General features: G+C 40.2%; 1 protein-coding gene across 1 annotated transcript in view; it reads left to right on the forward strand.

Annotated features, from left to right (window-relative positions):
• Nucleotides 1-22,436, forward strand: part of si:ch211-127i16.2 (probable flavin-containing monoamine oxidase A) — a 40,780-nt gene that overhangs the window by 16,411 nt on the left and 1,933 nt on the right. The window contains exons 9-11 of the mRNA XM_046067367.1: nt 5,471-5,629; nt 7,634-7,720; nt 10,491-10,591. Coding sequence (XP_045923323.1) covers nt 5,471-5,629; nt 7,634-7,720; nt 10,491-10,591 — 347 coding nt within the window. The remainder of the gene's footprint in view (nt 1-5,470; nt 5,630-7,633; nt 7,721-10,490; nt 10,592-22,436) is intronic.

Genomic DNA, 22,436 nt, shown 5'->3' on the forward strand with positions numbered 1-22,436 from the left:
ATTTTACTCTATGGGCTTGAAATTGCCCATGTGAATTCTGTTCAGCACTGGTCATATCAATGACAACAATGCAATGACAGTTTGACTTGTGCCAGTAAGCCATGACACTAAGGCAGCTTGCTAAATACCAGGACCCTCGAACTACTATAGTCACCTAAATGGAATGCAGTTGTTTTGATCTAACAGAGACACACATGTGAGTTCATTGTCCTTCGTCTCTTTGAAATTATCCATGACTTTCAAAGTGGCATTTACAGTGCTATGCCTTGATTGGAAACTGGACTGCATGTCATTAAAATTCTATTTGAGTCCATATGTGATTTCAGGTGGTTAGTGACTAATGATTACAAGGTTCTTGAGAAGACAGAGAGAGAAATTGGCCTGTAATTATTCATTTCAGATCAGTTGCCAGCTTTAAATAGGGGTGTAACATAAGCTTGCTCAAAAGTAACAGGAACCTTGTTAAAACAAATGGACAAGGTAAAAAGGTGTGATGGATTCCACAATGACAATGCAGCAGCCTTTAACAGGTAGAGGTCCGGCCCATCAGTCCTGGGTGCTTTTTTAGGGTCAATCACATTTAATGCATGAAGAATGTCATGGACTTGGAAAACTTCAAAATCAAATAAAAGATCATAGGATGAATACATTATTAATGATGTAAAACACTTGTTTCAACTAGGATTGAGAGAGATTGTTAAAAAATAAGACCCGCCTTCTCAAAATGACTATTCAAAGGCATTTAACATCATGTTTGTCTGTGATGGAAACATTCCCATTAATAGCTGGGGAAAATCAGATACCTTTTTGTTCTGTAAAACTCTGATTGTTTTCCAGAATTCAGAATGATAAGTAAAACAGTAATTTGTTAAAGAATGGTAATAATTTGAGTTATAGTTGATTTAAATTTAAAGAGTTGCAGGCCATCTTGAAATTATCCGATTTTTTGCTAAGCCTAGTCCCAAATCACCAATTAATATAATTTCAGATTTATTAAAATTTGAAAACACCTCAGTTCAATTCAACACTGTTTCACTTGCAGCAGAGGGAGATATTTTAGCAACCAATAATTGTAAGTGGGGAGTTTGCAGTCTAAATGTGTAGACCCAGAAGTTCAAATTGTCTTGGGATCCACTGGGAAAATAGACACATGAAACCTGTTAGATATAGAAATAGCAACACCACCCGCCCGTCCTTTACATTGATATTACCAGAGACAAACAAGGGCAATAAAAATCAATATCTGTTAGGCACACATTTTTTCACTTTGGGAGAGGCACTGGGACAGCCATGTGAAACTGCAGAATCAAGCACCAGCAAAGACATTTTCTGTAATGTGATCAAGTATTAGTACATTGAATAGTCTGTGGTGAAGTTTTGATTCATCGTTGCTGTTGCCAAGCCAAGTAAAGTTGCAGCCATTCTGGCAGGACAGTTGCGTGCACACAAAACAGTAAAATAAAATCAGCACAAACATGTATGACAGTATTACAGTCTTTTTTGAAGGAGAAGGGCTTCTCTGGGTAAATAGTGGCAGGATCCTGTCAAGCGGCTGTACACTATGATGCCACCAGCCCCAGTGGTATTGCTGCTATATGTGATTTCAGGTGGTTCGTGACTAAGGATTCCAAGATTTTTGAGAAGACAGAGAGATTAGAAATTGGCCAGTAATTATTCATCTCAAATCAATATTTGACGGTCATTGTTGAAATCAAGACATCACTTCTGGCATCCAGAGAGAGGGAGAGAAATAGCGCAGCAAAGGAAAGAGAGAGAGTACTAAAGCAGTCACCTGTAGTTCAGCAACTGACCAGCTCAAATGTAGTGTTTCAGCAGTTGGATCAGCGACTCCACAAGACTATTGACCAGCTCTAATGAATCTCTGTAGATAGATGGGGTGTTGATGGTGCAATCTCAAAGACGCCTGCCTTTGTTGTGCGAGACCTGGTTTCGATCCCCCACTGTGACCCATCCACCATTGTGTCCCTGAGCAAGACACTCTAGCAATTGTAAGTCGCTTTGGATAAAAGCGTCAGCTAAAATCAACTAAATGAATAATTGTAAATGTAGTTAATTAATCTCCACAGCACACAGATTGAGAAAAGCAAACCGGGCAGACAGCAGCCCCAGAGAGCAGCCAGACCTTCAGCAGCTCTGCTGAAAGTTCATAAACACACTGACACCGCTATAATGTTGGTGATGTAATGTGAACGGTCGAATACATTTTGTTTGTTCAACCATCACTCTGGTACAAATTACACATGATGATGTGATGTCATGTGTTCTCTAACAAAACATCGACTCATCACCTAGTGGCACAACACTGTGGAGAGTGCACAGTGAACAGTGCATACAAGTAGCTCCTGTAAAAGGACATCAAGAACTACCAGCAACCCATTCGTAAGGGAGAGGAAGAGTGAGTTTAGACACTGCCATCTTACTCTATGTCGGAAACATTTCCGATAGTGGTTACAAACCGACCTCTCGCTAAAACCCATGACCAGAGGAGATGAGACACTTTGATAGCAGGTGGCAGCTGACATCTCTCTTGTACAACAACACTGAGCTTACTGAGCAGTTGAACACTCTGGTCACATCATGTGTGTAAGCATAAGGAATTTGCCTTTTCAGCATGAATAGTTGAGTCTGCCTTGGATTATCTTCTCCACAGTCCACAGTGGGGGACAATCCTAGAAGCAGCAGCTTGTCCCTCTCAGGATCAGAATCCTTAGAGGCAGCCTGAGGCCAGGCATCTGTCTCTTTTTCATTTACCTGTAACAACGCTCCCACGTGTTGGGTAATTTTCCAGGGCAGTGCCTACAGCAGCTGAATCATCTTTGCATTGTATGGAGGTGATGTGAAGTCTAGATGTGAAAGACTAAACATCATCAGATTCTATAGCCCGAAGGATCCTGTTTATGCATGGTAATGTAGGCAAACCCATCCAATTCCAGCAGTGTTGTGGGGTTGACAAATCATGCTACAGATGGCAGCAGGTGTCTTAGCTTGAGGTAAAAATATCCATGGATGCCTACTGGAAACAAGGTCCAGCGGTGCCACAGTTTTGACCAGGGAGGTCACAGAGGCAGAGCCGTGAGGGAAGACATTTTCGCTTGGGGGTGCTGCACAGTAGAAATGTGCGCATGACACGACTGTGTGTGGGCACAGGCTTACATACTTTCCTTCAACACAGAGTGGTTACAAGCATGGTCGTATGAGGTCACCGAGGTCCGGACCTTCGTAATAATATGTATGTATGTAAAAATAAAATCATTCGAATAAAAAACACTGATTACACGATCAGCTAAAATGAAGGCCATGATTACACCGTCGCAACCCTCATTTCAACTTGAAAACCTGTTCCACGCTCAGTGTCCACACTTGGGGAAACACATGAAAACCTTGTGCGTGCAATAACTGAGAGCACAGCTGTTTGCAGGCAGAACTTTGGGCGAAACGTTCTGTGAATTTCTGGGTGGTTGAAATAGGGTGAAGCGTCTCCACATTAACAGAGACGCTGTGCACATTTACGCACAACTTCAAATCTCCCGACACACCGACAGGATCAGTCAGAATCTAACTTTAATTAATATTTTGTGTTCTTCTCCACATCCGAAATGTCTCACACAGTCCAGTTCATACAGTGAAACTGTTTGGAGTAAAGCAGCCGTCCTCCTGATCAATCTTGAGCTCTGTCGAGGGTCTAATTTTTTTAGAAGCTAAAAGTTGAAATCTTTTTCCTCTGCAGAGTTTCCTGTCTGTCCTGTCAAGTTTAAAACTACAGTTTTTAGTTTTGCTGCATAAATGTCCCACAGTATTTGCTGTGACATTACTGCACCCATGGAAATGTTTAATGTTTAATGACTGAGAGCAGCGTCTCTAATCATGAAAATAAACCGCTAAAGAAAATACATCATACATCAACACAATAAAGAAACCAGGACCGGTAGAGTTGGGATGAATGTGACAAAATAATTAGTTGGGTTGGGGGCGGGTAGATGATTTGGGCGTACCTGGTGCGTACATGATTATTTAGATATTTTGCCCATTATGTAGTCTTCACCTGTAATTTGTACAGTGTTCCTCCCTGTCAATAGGGGGTGCTGCAGCACCCTCCGCACCCCCTTCCCACGCACTTGGGCAGGATCCTCACTGATGGTGTGTGTTTGCAGAACTACAAACTTGTCCAGCATGCTGTGGATCTGTATTGCCAGGAACTGCCTCTTCTCTTCAGAGTGTCTCCTCAGATCTAGAATAGGATGAAGATATGCCATTTCTGGCGGGACAGCTGAGATGCCTGGGCAGAAAATAAGTCTGGCCCTGAAGAAACTGGACTGTGTGTCGCCATAGCTATTACTCCTAAATCTCAAGTGGTTTAAAGTGCTTTTGCTACTTCAAATGACTCTTTTATTGTAGTGTAAAATAATAATGCAAGAATGTTGTGCTTTCATTATTCTTAAAGCAATACTTGGAGACTGCAGGCACAGTGCAATGTAAATAAATAATTTCAATTCAAGATAATGCAAGACAACTGCAATATTGAATTAATTTCTTCAGTGCTCATTTATCAAATCAAGTCTATATTTACTTTTTTTTTTTTTTAAACAAAGTGCTAAACGTGAAATGAAAGAAAACGTGCATAAATATTATGTAACAATTAGGGTTTCAGACAATAATTACCCAGATCTCAATGTTACAGAGATACAGAGTACATCTGCATGGATGGATAAATGAACACACATTCAAATGCATATGGATCCAGATGTATGTGAACTGATGCATGCGTATTCAAATGTTAATGCACGTACACACAATTGTTAGCAGAAGTGATACTAAAATACATTTATGTAAGTCACGAAATGAATATATCTATAAATAAAATATGTGTCATTTGATGCACATCCCTGTACTGCCCAAAAGCCATAGTTGCAGGTACATTAGAGTCACTTATTATTACATGAGGCTGGAAGTTTGCCAGCAGCCTACATGTAGCGTGGGCAAGAGAGACAAATACTTATTATTTTATGAGACATTTGTATTAAATTTGTAGGTCTAATGCTATCTTAGGAAGTACCATAAAGGGGTCTTATACATTATATATAAATTATAATAAATATATTTTCTTAACAAATGTTTACTTTTTCTTCATGTTTACACGGTATGTTTTGTTCAATACCTCATAGATATACTACTCTATATTTTCTGAATCATATATCTCTCACACTTAGCTTTATGAACCTCATGGGACCAAAATAAGCCCTTGAGAGAAAGATGTTTTGCTGCCACATATGATAACCTTTGCTGTTGCTGCTGAACGTGATATTTGTGTCTGGTTCTATTCAGCTTTCAAGGGCAGTTCAATCGCACTTTCTATAACTTGTGTGCAAGTGATTTCTAGTTGGGTTTTGTGTTAAACTGGTGTAATTATTGATATATGATGAAGCCGTGAACTGTCTCTGTTTGTCTACAGGCTTTTTGGAAGGAGAAAGGCTTCTCTGGAGAAATAGTGGCAGGATCCGCCAGCGACTGTCCATTCTGTGTTACCTTTGATGCCACCAGCCCCAATGGTAATGCTGCTTTGGTAGGCTTCATTGCAGGCCAGAAGGCTTCTCAATGGAGCTCCAGTGAGGTAACGGAGAATTCATGTGGAGAATTTATCTATATTTATCTATAATTTAACATGTCAGTGGTTTCTGCTTGTAACACAGCTATACCTTGTGCCATGTGAGTTTTTTATTTATGATTTATTATGATCTCGTGTAAATTCTTAAAGCATATAAATGGGATGAAAGTAATTGACATATATTTTTTTGGACGCATTGTGATTATACCGAAGAGGGCATAAACTGTGGTTTAAGGCAGGCATGAAAGATTCCATTATCAAGAGCTATTCCCGATCTTGCAAGTTGCTTGGTGAGATGGCAACGTTTCCAATAGCATAACTCTCAAATCTGGTATTTTGATCAGACGCAAGTATGATAAATATGAGTTCAAATTGTAAATGCAGGTGTACGTTTAATTATAACACCGAAAACTGCCTTGTTTCCTATGTACCATGAAATAAAAAGCTGGATATAATACATTTGCATCACATAGTGCTTTGACCATTTTTCATGCATGTTTATGGTTAAGTCTGTTTAACATTTCGTCTGGAGACAAAGGCAACTTAGCATGCATTGTCTAAATGATATTATTGCATCAGACAAAATGCTAAGGGGCAGCATAATGACAACTGCATGTGAGATTGTGCAACTCCTGAGCACATGGACTGAAGAGAACAGTTGGGCGCCAGCATTTAATTATTTTGCGAAATACACATAATGAGCTAAATGGTTTTTTTTTTGTTTCAAATATAATTGTTTTGTGGCGCTATGTCACAAGGCACTGAGGTTCTTTTTGGTAATCTCTCTTTCTGAAGTATCATTTATTTGCCCTGAAAACAAGCTTCATAATTGCACGTAGTGGAAGGTTAACCAGATAGCACCATAATAGCACGTGTTGATGAATTATTTTCTGCAATACATTTTGTATTGGATTCATGCAGGCTTAATATCCCTTGATGCCTATGTTGCTGACAGACAAGGTTACATTTCATATATTCTGCCAGTAATATAAACAGCTGCCATCCTCCCTCTAACTGTTCTCCCATACACACTTTTGGTACACCCAGCTACATCCTCTTCTCTTTCTTTTCTCTATTAACATTTTCATTTAGGGCCAGTGCTTTCCCTTTACTGAAAAAAATAAATAAATCCAGCCTAATGTTGTTTTGGCATTTTGGTCATTAGCCTGACTTACTACAAAACTGAAAAGTAGCTGTCTCCCTGCTGCGCCATGGCACACAGGGTGCAAAATAATTAACCCTGACTTGCTACCTCACTGCTTAACAGAGGAGAATAATGAATGTGTATGTGAGGCAAGTTGACATCAAGATTACAATTACACACTATTTGTGCTAAATGTGATTTATTGTATATATTCTAATTGTAATGTCTTATATATATATGTGTGTGTATATATATATATATATATATACCCTACAACCCTGTACGCAGGATAAGTGGTTGACGATGGATGATGGATGATGGTTTTTAGTTATATTGTTTTGGTTTGAGCAGGTGAAGTCAAAAGTTGAAGGGCATTTTTTGGCTATGTAATTTAATAGGATTTTCAGCTGACATTAGCAGTCCTGCAGCAAATAAAGAGTAAGGTTTGTGTTAGAAATTCCTCATCGAAAACATTTTGGCACCATGCTTCAATTCAGTCTTTGTTATTGTGTATGGAGTGTATTAAGAGACTAGACTAGACTTTCAGCTCTTGCACAAGAGTGTGCAGAGAGAAAAGGTCAAGTGACATCCCAATGAAGAACCCTATACAATTTTGCAACATCTGTCAGAATGTTTTATGGTGATCTGTCGGTTTGGTCCTCAGGCCTCAGCTGCTCTGTACATACCTTACCTTATGAACTAATACAACCAGGAGCATGTGCTGACCATGCTTATTATTCAAATTGACTGCTGTTTGGTTTCTAGAATATGCATTCATATTTTAGCAACCTGTTGTTATATTTCTGAGTGATGAGCCAGTGTCATGTAAGTACCATGTTGGCACAGACATTTCCTTCTATTTGCAGGGTGAAGAGAGAAGAAAAGCCGTGCTTTTCAGTCTGGTCAAATACCTAGGTCCTGAGGCCGCATCTTCCATCCACTATGAAGAGAAAGTAAGTAGTTCAGCGGCAGATGTCTGATCTAATAAAACAATGTTTTGGTTTGAGGCAGAATTTTGTAGTGCCAAAATTGCTAGTCTCATTTTTTACCCCGCATTCCAGAGAGGAAGGCTAATTTGTGTAGCTAAGGTCTGCAACTCTGTCACCAACAATGGACCAAATTGATTAATTTATAAAAGACTTAGTGTAGTGTAATGCATACTGATCTAACCTGTTAGCTAAAATGTATTAGTTAAGAGTTTCTAGGTTCAGGTTCTAGACCTGTATTAATCACATTTATTTTACTGCTAAATTTTTGAGGCAATGCAAATGTTAATTCACATTCACCAAATGTACAAATGTGGACCACAGATTTTTATAACATTCATATCCAGAAAGATCCACCATGGAAACATATAGACACATGTCAAAGATATGATTATTACCACAACTGAGTACTCCTGTATTAACTATGGCAGCGTCTTATTTGGAAAGTGGGAAACCTGTGTGGGATCACAACGAGTTCTGGGGAGCTTTGAAATGGCTCAGGCACAGAAGGCATGCTATTTTGTAGGATGGTAGCACAGGCAATCCAAAGAGGTACTCTCACTGTGATCCAGCTGCAGCAGTGGATATACATGTCTGCTAGTAGTAATTTCAAAAAAACAGATGCTATTTTCTTATACTGTTTTCATGTGAAAGTATACAATTTTTTTTACCGAGTGAAGTTTGTACGAGTGCACATGCACATGAGACGACTGCTGCCTCCCGCGTACCCGCACCCGATGACATCGTCCATCCCGATGTTTCATTGCAGACATCGTCCGTTGGAAATTTTGTAGACATCGCCCAAACCGACTTGGGAGTTGGGTGTGGAAAACTGGCTGAAGGAAGGCGGGGCTATCCAAAGGAAGCAAACCCGCACATTGTGGACACACATGAGCTTGTACTTCCCCACACAGGTACCGCCCAGTTAAATTAACGGCAACCAAAGAACTTTTGGCAGAGAAACAGAGAGAGAGAGAGAGACATTATTAGTTAGACGACATGGACACACTGGATATTTTCCAAGCATGGACCAGGTAAAGCAACAGTGAATACACCTGTTTGTGCCTATTTTATTAAGTTCCACGTTGATCTCAATTGTTTCGATAGGCGACGTCATTAAGCCTCCAGCAGAAGCGGCTCACCTTCTGCTGTTAAAACAGAAACAAGGGGGAAAAAAGTACTACACATAGTGCTGAATGTCAACACAGCAGACACACACAGGGAGAGAGAGGTGTATGTGTGTCTGAAGGGAAAAGCAAGGTGAGCAAATTAAAACAATCTGTGGGTAAACACTAAAATGAGGAGGAGAATTAAGCCAAAGACAAATGGTGAGATAAATAATATACTAGAAAAGGGTAATGTGTAAATAACATGTACAACCCCAATGTTTATGTTGGTGCTAATGTGGATCCTAAGAAAGAAAGAAAGAAAGAAAGAAAGAAAGAAAAAAAATTCCATAATAAAAGTTATAAAAATGTTTGTGTATGCTGTCAATTATAGTTCTTAGAAAGAAAGAAATTGGCCAAAATCGGAATTGGCAGATCAGACCTTTAGAAAATTGAGAATCGGCCAAGAAAAGTGCAATCAGTGCATCTCCATACAGATAGGAGCTACTTAACTCCATTACATGATGTACAGCATACAATGGTAGACTATGAAGCAGCACATTAGTCATGCAGATATATGATTTTGGTCCCTGGACTACTTTTTCCTTGCTTCACTGTTGAACGCAATGATGTAAAGGGAAATTGCCCTGAGGAAACTTGAGGCAAGGAAATTAAGGGAGACATCATGATTGTTCTTTGAAAAGATTCAATGGGAACATGGAATTATAGAATACAATAACATCTCAGAGAAAAGAAAAAAAGCTACCCAATGGGTATGTACAATCAGTTTAAAGTTTAAAGTTTCTTGATACTAAATTTTAATTCTTTTTGTGCTTGTACTTGCCATTTAATAGGAAATGTTTAATTCCACTAACCTCCAATTTAGAAGAAAAGTATTAAGTAGTTATTGTTGGCGAGTCAACAATTAACATGAGCATCCAGCATGACCTTTCTGTGTGGAGTTTGCATGTTCTCCCCGTGTCTGCGTGGGTTCTTTCCGGGTGCTCCGGCTTCCTCCCACCGTCCAAAGACATGGAGACTAGGTTGATTGGTGACCCTATGTCAGCTGGGATTGGCCCCGCGACGATGGATGGATGGACTTGTGATAAACATTCTACAATAAGACATGTGATGTTATATTTTAGATAACTTTACATCTGCAACATAAATAACAACAATCCATGAGCATTATTGTACATTTACAAGATGTATGACAGGAAAAGATGCTCTTTAAAATTCAAGAATTTGGCTGAGAATCATCACGTTTTTAAGTTTAGTTCAGTATTAAAGTAATCCAGGGATTGTTGTATTACATTGGGTACGCTGCAAACAGGAACTGCTAATAGCTAATTCAGCGTAATAGACAGGCTGTGTTGAGAGCACAGTTGTCAGTATTATATGAAGGGGTGGGGTGGGGGGGGGGGGCACAGTGTCAGACGTTGAAAAGCCCTAGTCCATGGTCTATGTTGGTGTGTGATTATGTTTTCATGTGCTGTTCTTTCAAATAAAGTCTGGCTAGATTAGATTTGAGCAGTGCCATCAAGTGCGATTTTGTTCAAACAAAGCCACGCTTTTGCACTGTGCTGTGAAATGCTACAATATTAATGCCATTTCACTTTTCTGCTTTACAGGATTGGGCTAAGGAGGACTACAGCGGGGGCTGCCCTGTTAATGTCATGGCACCAGGTCTGCTAACATATTACCACCCTAGCCTGAGGAAGCCCTGTGGCAGGTAATCACCCCACAGATGACAAATACACCACAGCACCACACATTTCCTTCTCCCAATCCTCAAAAGAGTTACCTTTCCTTTGTGTTCTCACCAGAAGAACTGGCTGTGTAGTGGAGTTTCTAAATCTTTAAAAAATAATTCCAAGAGCTAAATTCAGAGTTTATAGTTCAGTAAATAGTATGATTGCACATTAGATGCCAGGATGAGAGATACTGACTGTGGTTGCTGGATGTTCATGCTATTTTTATACCACTGAAACAATGTCTGCACTTCACCCTGCCAACCAGGGATTACTCACTAGCACCCAGGGCCTACAGATCATGGACATGAGTTGTGGGAGTGATTATGCCTTCACTGATACATATTAGTCCAGTGGTAAGGAAATGGCAGGAGGTCTTCAGGGGTGGTGTTCTCATAGGAAAACGTCCTATAATCCATTTCTAATGGCCTGTTCAGAGATGCACAAAGCTGAACGAATGAGAGCGAGAGGTGGGGAGGGGGATCCAGGTAATGTATTTCCATAATGACATTAAGTCTGTGGGGAGCAGAGGAAGCTCATTACATAACGTAACTCAGAAAGCAGCACATCGCGGTAGCCCTTATCCACATTCCTGCCCCATATAGGAAATGGATTCTCAAGGACACGCTTTGACCTTGAAACAAATCCGGCACGTGTAATGAAGACAAGCCCATGCTTAGATAACTAAGATGCTGTTGATGCTTCAAACATACAGTTTCTGTTGTATGCATACAGTTATATTGATAGATTCCTGTAGTGTCTGGTGGATTATGGCATTTTTTGGGGATATTATGAATCTCAATATTATTAGAGTAATTATTCTAGGTGGATACTATGCCTGACTGGTCAGCATGTGAGATGTTTACACTACCCTACTCAATTCTAGGTGTGGTGTTAGAGAGAAGAGAAGAAAGAAAGAACTATAAATAAACTGGCCTCAGTAGGTTCATGATTTACTAAGTTAAGTTAAAATCCATGCAGAATAAACACTGAATTGACAAGAGTTGCTTAGTAGGATGCTGGAATTTTGGAACAAATTGGTTGTTTGTGTTGCTTCTCAAATTTTTTTTGATTATTACAACCAACAGAGTAGGATTAGTTCATTCAACCTATTATATACCTCCTAAGACGGAGTGTAACAGAATACATTTAATATATTTTAAAACGGTGTCTTAGTTTTAACAAGTTTAGAAATTGATGCTGAGAATAATAATTACGTAGGTGCCATAACTAGAGTCATGGCACCTAGCTCTGATAATTAAAAGTGGAGCTCTCCATCAGAGCTCTATAAACTTAGCAGTTTATCTCTGTGTGCGTACAGTGAAGTTTGCATCCATTCAGCCATTTCAGGATTAGCCACCAGTTCTTCTCCATTCTCTCTTTGGAAGGGCAGCAGCAACACTGCTCCTCAATCTGAAACACCAAAATGACTCACTTCTTTTTACAAAGGCTCTTGCTTCTTACCAGGCAATGCCTGATGTTTACCCCTAATACTGCATGTATATCAAAAGCTTGACAGCAGACTAACATACAACAGTTCAGCAAGAAATCACCATCACAAAACACAACACAATACTCTTGTTGTTGAAATAAAAAAATCAGTTCTGGTCTAGTGCAGATGAGAGTTGTAGAGTACAGTACAGTGTAAGCTTGATGATCAATCTTTCAATCACATTGATATGACTTAAAAGAGGCAGTCTCCCCTCAATTCTTTTAGACCTTCACACACACACACACACACACACACACACACACACACAAAACTAAACACCTATATGTTTTTATATAATAAACTTCATTCTTCACCTTTTCCTCTGGTCCTTTGCTTTCACCTGCTGGTCACTCTGTCTCCCTCAACCAAACACTACGCACACAATAAGGAGCGACTTGATGGCGACTGGGGATAATGTGACAGGACTAGTAGAAAAGAAAAATGCCTCTGCCCCCGTTAGGGAGTATTTTGGGTTTAGTCCCGATGATAAAGGTGAGCCAGCCGACATGGACAAAGCTGTGTGCACATCATCTCCGATCAGCCCACTGATATGTTGATATCCGCTGTGGCAACAGGTCCTCCAGAAAGAATCTATGGAAGAAGGGTGCTTATTTCCTAACTATTCATCTATACATACTGTATACCCCGGTGAAATGTCATGAAGCTATGAAGGTATGAAAAAATAGATACTGCCCATGCCTAGTTCAAAAGGTTGAAATTTGTGTCTAGTAGCATTATACTCACAGGGTCCCGGAAATTTCCCCAAAGGACCAACTTAAAGAAACACCCAAATACATCTAACAGGTCAAATCTGATGAACAGCCACTAGCCACAGAACTGTTGCACAAATCTCATTCACTGAAAATGACTCAGTGCAGCAAAACTGCTTCTTGAATTTGCATGAAACAGCCTTGGGAGGATCTCGTCCTGCCAACACATACAGTATGACTGTGATAGGCCAACACAAAGGCCAGAAGCAAAGCATCTGTTATACACAGACAATCCAACAAAATAAATGTGTGAAGAAAAAGTCAGCAAGAAGCAAATGGTAAGATGTTTCTGGTGCCAACGGAAGTAGATCGAACAAATCTCTTGTCTTCCAGTATAATCCAATTGTGCGGAATCTTCCAACACAGCGGAAAAGGACTCTGACTTCAACCAGTACCAAACCAACACTTTTTTGCCAACACACAGACAAAGATGCAAACTTTAAATCTCTGAGATCCCACTAAAACTTCTACACCCAGTGAAAGGACTGTACAATGCAAGTGTCAGGGCTGAGCCTGTGAATCTGGGGGTCCCAAGCCGGATAATTTTGGGGGCCTTGCCTCGCAGTGGATAGATAATAAAGTATTCATAGAACCGTTTGCAATTATAACCCTTATGCATTTTAATTGTAGGCTATCTCTAGCAACATGCTGAGCTTTTTTTACTGCTAATTATATAGTATAAATGTCAGGAAGATACTGCACTATTCAGGGCTGGACTGGGGCAAAAAATCGACCCTGGCAGTTTTGGTCCAGGCGGCTCACAACAATCGGTCGAACACTCCTCACCAATACACCATCAGGGTACCACCAGGATTCTAGGATGAAATTTAATACCAACTTCACTGCCTTTTAATGGAAAATCTGTATTCATTTTAAGCCTGAGAAAATTATTTACTAAGTTACATTAATTTAATAAAACATTTTATTTAACACATTATAGCTTGGGGTGTGTTTGTACTTTGATGAGATAAAATGAATCAAGGACGTCACTTTGTGTTGAAAAGTGGTGGGGACATAAGGATTCAGATTAGGGGTGTGACGATACACTTGCACAATTCACAATACTGGGTTCACGAGAACTAGACAAGAAGATATTTTAACACTATTTGATGAAATATTCAATGTTGAAATATATTTAAATGTGGGTCTGGGGGTCCCCTAGAAAATTTTGAGCACTAAACACTTAATTTCCTGCATTCTGGAGATATTTTCTGCACCAATTTATGGTAGAATTATCTTTATTTAAATAAAGTGATTCAGATGTTAGTCTTTTTTGAACAATGCACATTTGTTTCTTTTATCTTTAAATTGCATTTCCCGTTTTCTTATTGTGCAAATAAACCTTTCTAGTATTTTCATTAGTTTTTTTTAACATTTCTTGTTGCAAGCCATTTTTCAGATCATATTTAACAAATACTTTTAAAAAATGACACCTTTGAAATGAATACAATATTTGTGCACTAAGAACTCTTAAGGGGTGAAATCAAAATCCAAACAAATTGTGTGGCATGAGTTGTTGCAATTAGTTACACCTTGGCTAGATAATGTAATGTAATATAATATGCCAATTGCTTCAGTGATTATTCATCCTGTTCTGTTTTTCTAAAGCATCTAAAGGCTGCTTGAAATGTAGTATTATATAGTATTGGCTTGAAAGTAGCGGGGATAAGGAGTTGAGCTCTGGTTTGTTTTTCCCTCGTTCCCGTGATCGGCGCATCTGGGTGATGCAAGTTTTATGTGTGTTAGTTTGATGTTTCCATTCGCATAACGTTAGCCTACAACAGCGGCGCAATGCCGACACACAGACACGGCACTCGTCTCATACACACCTGTCTCTCCGTTGCTGTCGTGTCATTCACTGACCAGTAACCTTCAGCAGGTCTTCCAGCTCTGCTGTTCCATTAGCGCCCTCCACAGTGTGACAGCATGTTGTGCTAACCTCAGCGCCACTGCCCTCAGCCTCGTCCGCCAACTTGATTGTATCTCTGGCTTTCTGAATTTCAGACACTTGCCCATTCTGAGTCATGAGCTAACATTAGTAGCCCGTCAGAGACGTTTTCTTTTCTTTTCTTTTCTTTTCTTTTCTTTTCTTTTCTAACAAATGACTGATTCGTGCAGAGCTGGATGCCAGAGCTCTTGCACCACGAGCACTTCACAGTTCAGAGCGTAAAGCTAAACAGTGACATAAACAGTAACGTTACCTGTACTGCCATATAACAGCAGAGTCACACCAAAAAGAGTATATTATGAAGTCTCACACACACAAAGTATATTTTTTTTAATTTATGAAGTTACAGCATTAATTAAATTCTATGAAAGGACAAGAAAGAATTTAAGACCTTGGTAAACGAAATTTAATACTTTGGTAATGATATTTAAGACTTTTAAGGCCTTATTTTTGGAATATGAAATTTAAGACTTTTTTAATACTTTTAAGACCCCGCGGGTTCCCTGACCAACCTTGCAGTTCTCTTAAATATACTGTAATATTTCCTTAAACCACTATAAAGCTGAGTAGAAAGTGCTGTGGATAAGTTTACCAGTGTAAGTGGATCAGTGTACTCATTGACACTCATTTACTGAGTCCCTGGTGATAAGAAGTGGCCATGGAGTACACAACTCATCCTCAAGTACAAGTAATTTTCCCAGCTGCGTGGGATTAGCCAACGCGATGCTGAAAAAGTAATCTCAGCCATTAGGACAGTTAGTCGAAGTTGAGACTGCATTAAGGAACTGTGCTAGCTACATAAACAATGTCAAATAGCTTATGCTGTGCCGTTTGAGAGTGAGTGATCGCCAGCATTAGGTTGCAGTCTCACTTTATGATCCGTATCAGTCTACGATAGTGTTGCGATTATGTTATTATCATTTACTTTAATTGAAGTAATCATCATCATTGTCATTATGGCATAGCACAAAGCAAGGGTGTCAATTTGTGTTGAAAAGTGGTGGGGACATTTAAGGGCTCAGATTAGGGGTGTGACGAAACACTTAGCCTGCGAGACGTGACGATTCGCAATATTGAGGTCGCGAGAACAAGACGACAAGATATTTTACAACTATTTAGAAGAAATCTTCATATGTGAAATATTCGATTGGGGGGGGGGTCCTCCTCCAATGGCGCCATTAGGGGGGGCCACGGCCACCCTAATAAAATTGGTGGCCACCCCATTGGCCCTCCCTATTATGTAATCCCTGGGTTTGAGTTAAAAGGTGCTTAGCAGCGTACAAGTGTTCACATATTAGGGTCTGTCACTTTAAGAGAGTGACCTCTGACCCTGAGGTGTGACACCTCGTCCATGTAGATAGCTATACATTTCTAAAAATGTGATTGGTTAAGGGGCGGGACTAACAGGCAGAGCGGAGTGGAGTTACCCTGGTCAGCCTGCTGCAGAAAGTGTGTGTGTTTTCTGTAGAGTTAGTGACCAGCTGCAGAAGAAAGAAAAGTGTAATTCAATTAATATACAGCGACAGTTAGTAGCCTGGCTAGTTTCTAATAACTTTGTCACACTGCTACACATCGTTGTGGATTGTACTGTGTGTTGAAAGCTATACTAGTCTGCAGATAGCAACAGGTTAACACCATCGCTAACAGCAAGCTAACATCGTAAGGACACTGGAGCCCCTGACAGCACTGTGTGTGACCGGAAAAGTACCTCTGGCTTCGAGGGAGACCATCATGTGCCCGGCCTCATCTTCATCTTTCTGAGAGGATTGCGAAACATGACAACAGCGGGACGATGCTGTAAAACTGGGCTTAATGTTACTTGGAAGGGTAAATGTCAAACAGTTGGAGGAAAACAGCTAGGAGCTCAGTGAAAGTTGGATCATAACCTTTATTAAACTCCAAGGAAAATGTTAAACAGCACTGTGGGTCCGCAAAGAGTTGGAGGACTATTAGAAAAATTTCACAGGCATCCAGAAGTTTGCCTAGAGGAAAAACCGCAGTGCCACTTTTCTCCTCATGTGAGCCCTCAGCTGTGGTGAGTGAAAGCATCTTTTATCATCCTGACTCTGTGGCTGCTCCGTGCATGGGCCAAATTCTTGTGCTGAATCGATTGATACTAGGCTATAGATTATGGTTGTTGTCATAATGTTTTCATAGAGCTGCTTTCATACTGCTTTATTATTTTGTATTGTTACGCCAACATTCTGGCCTGGAAGGGGATATATATTGGCGGATATTCTTTCTGTTTTGATTGCAGGATCTCTGTGGAAAGAAAGGTCTGGATCCCGAAAACGCTGTCTGTGCGCGTTGTTGTTTACTTCAGTGGTGTTGAGCAGTAACAGCAACTTTAGCGTTTAACTGAAATCATGATCGATTGTTGAGTTGAAGGCTAACCAAAGTAAGCCGCAATCCTCAGCTGAAAATGTACACACGTGCGTTTGTTGTTCTCCTGGTTGGGCCGTGAGTTTGGGTTGTAACGTCACAGTCATAACTGGGTGAGCTGCCCCTTAGAGTAACTAGCACTCGGGTGATGTTTGTGTTGGTAAAGTAGTTGTCTGGTTGTTGGTCTGATGTTTGCTGTATGACACACTATGAATTTCCGAAAGGACTAATAAATATCTATCACCTATAACTTACACAGCTCATCGCGTTAAGAGCAAAAGTGCATCTTAAAGGATTCATCAATGAATTGATGAAATAATCTGAAGAAGCTTCCAGTACTATTGTCATTACACAACTTTATGCAGACACATATTGAATATTTCAATTAAAATGAAAAGAAAAATATCTATGCCGGAATGTCTGTAATCTTGGCGGTGGTGGCAATGGATAAGACACATGCCTTTGGTGTGAGAGACCCGGGTTCAATCCCCCACTGTGACACATCAACCAACATGTCCCTGAGCAAAACACTTAACCCCTAGTTGCTCCAGAGGTGTGCGGCCTGATATATATATATATATAGCAATTGTAAGTCGCTTTGGATAAAAGCGTCAGCTAAATGAATAAATGTAATCTTGAGTCGGCTTGTTCCCAGTAAATGTTTTGTTCTTTGCAGCCAATGCACTCCTACAAATAAAAGCTGTTTGTCTTTTTAAAGAAAAGGTCAACTAGTATAATTGAAGATCAATTAATTAACTAACACGTACAGATACATAATACATTAAACAGGATTTTTGTATAACTCAAAACGTTAACTGAACTGGTTTTAGTCTATGGACAATAGACAATTAGTAACATAAAGTATACCCGTCTGTGATGCCTTAACTCATATATTTATGTAGTATTCAACTAGTATATCCTGCAAAATAGAATTCCTGAAATTCTGTTACGATTTTTGGTTTTAGTGTGCCGCCCCAGGATTTTCAGTGGCCCCATCTGGCCACCCTTAGCAACATTTTCCGGGGGTGCCACTGTCCTCCCCCAGAAGATTTTATGCATTAAAATCATTCTGCACTAATTTATGGTGGAAATGTCTTTATTTATATAGAGGGAAACGCTGGCAGGTGACAAATCAGAATATAAAAATATAATAGAATATAATGCAGTAACCAGTAGCTTGTTTTCGTAATATAAGTTGCTGTTTTTTGGAAAAAGGCAGATCTGTTCTGTAATTACACTCCATTGCATATTTTCTAATTGTGCAAATAAACCTTTCTCAAAGCATTTGTTATTTAACTTTTCTTGTTGCTATTTTTTTAGAAAACTTCCTTTCAAAAAGTGGTGGCCAGGACATGTTCCCAAAATGACAGCTATGATCCTCCCTCCCTACAGGTTGAGTTACTCTATGCTTACGGCTTCACCTACAATCTCCTCCTGTTCTCTCTCGCCCTCGGCCCTGTCACTCTGCTTCGCTGACAAGCTCCTCCTTTACTCCTTCAAGTTCTCATGGCTGCACAATGTCGTGTACTGCTGATACTACTGCAGCCCTAGTGGCAAACATATTGGTTATTTAGGCACATTTGGCGGCAGCAATCTTAAGATTAATTTTTTTTGGTGTGCAACACAAGAAACATCTCGGGTTATGTATGTAACCCTTGTTCCCTGAGAAGGGGAACGAGACACTGCGTCGGTGACGACACTATGGGAACGCCTCTGGGCGTGGCAGGGCTGAACTATGAATGAAACTACTCCAATCCTATTGGTGTTACTAGAACGGTAGTGTGTGACGGCGTAACCGGAGGGGTATTTAAGCACGCCGACACACAGGACACATTAGCCCTTTCTATGAAGCAAGGCACTCCAGGCGGGGTGAGGTGTGGTGGACCGACACAGTGTCTCGTTCCCCTTCTCGGGGAACAAGGGTTACATACGTAACCCGAGACGTTCCCCTTCGAGGGAACTCGAACTGCGTCGGTGACGACACTATGAGAACGAGATACCCACTTAGGCCACGCCGAAACCCCGACTGACGGCACGACTAGGAGGAGAGCGCACGGGTGCCGGGTGCAGAAGGAAGGTCCAGACTGTAAAACCGGATAAAAGTGTGAGGGGTGGCCCAGCCAGCCGTGTCACACAAATCCTGGAGTGACGCCCCTGCGAGGAGGGCCCTAGAAGCCGCCATGCCTCGAGTAGAGTGCGCCCTTATGGCTATAGGCGAAGGCAAACCGCACACCTGATAGGCCAGGGAAATAGTCTGAACGATCCAGTATATACCCCTCCGGTTACGCCGTCACACAATACCGTTCTAGTAACACCAATAGGATTGGAGTAGTTTCATTCATAGTTCAGCCCTGTCACGCCCAGAGGCGTTTCCATAGCGTCGTCACCGACGCAGTTCGAGTTCCCTCGAAGGGGAACAGATGGCAGAGGGGTTTGTAAGAGATGTGATTGGGCCAGCCCAGTGTCAGTATAGAAAATAAACCAATGGGCCGCTGTCCTTGCTCTCTAGGCCGGTGTAGGTACCAGATGTGCTTGGGTGGTCAGACCTGCTCGGTGGCCTGTGCCTGTCGATAACGTCACATAACATAGCTGGTCAGGATCTAATGTTAATTGATCTTCTGTGTTCTTCTATCCAAAAAGTCAAACGCAGTCCAGGTTCATACAGTAAATCCTTAGCTACTGATAAATCCTGAACTCATCAGAGCTGTGTTAAGAAGCTTTAATTCTGTTTCCTCTGGAGAGTTTCCTCAGTCTGTCCTGTCCTTAATATGCAGCTTAAATGTCCCACAATATTTGCTGCGACATTACACTCATGAAAACGTTTAAAATGACTGACAGCAGCCTCCCGAATCATTAAAGTAAATCTTTAAAGAAAAGGATCATACGTTAATAAAACACACAATAAAGAAATCACCATATCTAAATATCACTTCAGGATACTTTGTCAGTTCCAATGCCAGCCCTCTCTCTCTCTCTCTCTCTCTCTCTCTCTCTCTCTCTCTCTCTCTCTCTCTCTCTCTCTCAGACAAACAGACAGGCAGTCGCCCCTCCCAACTACCCCAGGTGTGTTTTTCTTGGCTTGTGTGAATGTGAGTGGTAATGAACAAAAGACTAAGCTACCAGTACCTAATTAGCCAAAAGCCAAATATAATTAACTTGTGACTTGCTAACATGCATGGCTTATGAGGTACTAGCTAATGTAATAAGTTAGCTAACATTTAGCTAAGGCAATATATCTTGGCCATACAGGCTAATGTACTGAACTTAATGGAGACACTACAGGTGAATACAGTAAAATTTGTATCTAATAACATCATCACAATTGCTACATTGATATGCAAACTATGTGTTAACAAATTAAAATTTGCTCATTTGCATACATTTGACAAGGCACCGCAGGTAAATAGACTAAATAAATAAATACCTACAGCATATCCCCACAGAACTTCCCCAGTTAATGACTTACATCAAGAGTCTTTTCCCCTGAAATGTTATTTTTAAATATGCAGATTAGCTTTTTTTGGTTAATTTAGAAGAAATCTACAGATGCAAAAAGATTTTCATTAGAGTAAAAGAAGACATGGAAATATGACCAAAATCTCAAAATTGACCACTACATCAAAAAAAGTGTCCTGTCTTAAACAGTAACTTCATAATTTTGATCGTAGGCTCCTCATCTAATACCATAGTTGTTGTGAAATGAAGTCCTTGTCACCACCAGTTATTGTGTGTGTGTGTGTGTGTGTGTGCGTGTGCACGCCAGCATGAATACTAAAGAAGACATGATTATTTTGTCGAATTTATGTATGAAACAATTGCGTGATTTTGAGGGAATTAACATAAATTGGTAAGAAAGTCAGAGTTGTGTTAGAAAAAATAATAATTATGAGAAGTGCCCTTTTTTGCACTTGAGCCCCTGCTCTCTAAATATCTGTGCACGTCCCTGCCTACAGGAGCCAGCAGTGGTGAAGACAAATGTCCATGCAGATTTAGGTCTCTGAATCTGAAATAATTTGCAGATGATTTATTTTGGATGATGTCAGAGCTGATCCACGCATCACTAGCAGGTTCACAACGTGCGTGCACTCTTGACTATTATACATGCAGGTCAGTGATGACATCACACTAAATGGTGTGTGATATTCATGTTTTTTGCATTAATCTGAATGACCAAGATAACACGTGGACATGCCGTTAATGCACTTGCACCATCCACTTAAGAGCATGCACTATGGATTGTTTAAATAGGGCAATTCAATCTGACAGACAGTTTATGCTTCGCTTCATCTTTCCATATACAGACAAAAGGTGTTTAATTATATTTTAGAACAAGTAACACAGTTTAGTCAGAGAATGCTTTAGTCATTGTGATCAAATGCAGGCTCATTGATGGAATAGAAAGAGAGCTTTATTCTTCCTAGACTCTGTATTTGTGCTTAATGTGACAAGGCGGACGAGTTTCTTCTATAAATCCATTTTGTTGATCTGCTGTTATAGTATCTGACTCAGCCCACTGGGAAATGTGATTAAATTGAAAACAGCAGAACAGTTTGTATACAGCAGAGGTCAAAACGATATCCCACTAGCTCAGAGGGATTCTTTTATCTTTATTCCCAAATTTAGAGACTGGATTAATCCCATAATTGTGCATTTCTGGAATCATCCATGTTGGGGAATTGAAATAGTAGATCACCATAATCACATGCTTTACTTTTCTCAACAATTTACAAAAACAAAGCATTGCGTTCATTTTGACAGAGCAATAAAGTCGTGGGTGCTGTCAGTTGATCAGTTTCCCTTAACTATTATCATATAATAACCAATTTAAACAAGACACCAATCAAGTTCAATCAAGACCACAAGGTGGCCTTTTTAATCTGACAAGCTCTGCCTCTTCTCATCATAATACTGAGGCTCATTATACTGTTTACTGCCACCTGCCATGCATGCCGCTGCAGTGGTTGTGTTGACTGATTTCTTAATACACCACTCCTGCCTGTTTTATTTTTTATTACCATACTTGGTGAATGCATTGCTTTCATTTTTCATTCTCATTTGTATATACAGTAGAACATCTCAGTGATCTTTGGGGTTATCGCACTCTGGAACTGGCTGAGTCACTGCAGAATAAATCCTACTTAAACAAAAGAGTTTAACCATGTGTTGCAGTAAATGCCTCTATATTTAGTAACATCAGGCAACTTCAACAAACACTTAAAATGCAGTCTTTATCA

This window comes from Micropterus dolomieu, linkage group LG13 (assembly GCF_021292245.1).
Source record: "Micropterus dolomieu isolate WLL.071019.BEF.003 ecotype Adirondacks linkage group LG13, ASM2129224v1, whole genome shotgun sequence".
NCBI classification, from domain to species: domain Eukaryota; kingdom Metazoa; phylum Chordata; class Actinopteri; order Centrarchiformes; family Centrarchidae; genus Micropterus; species Micropterus dolomieu.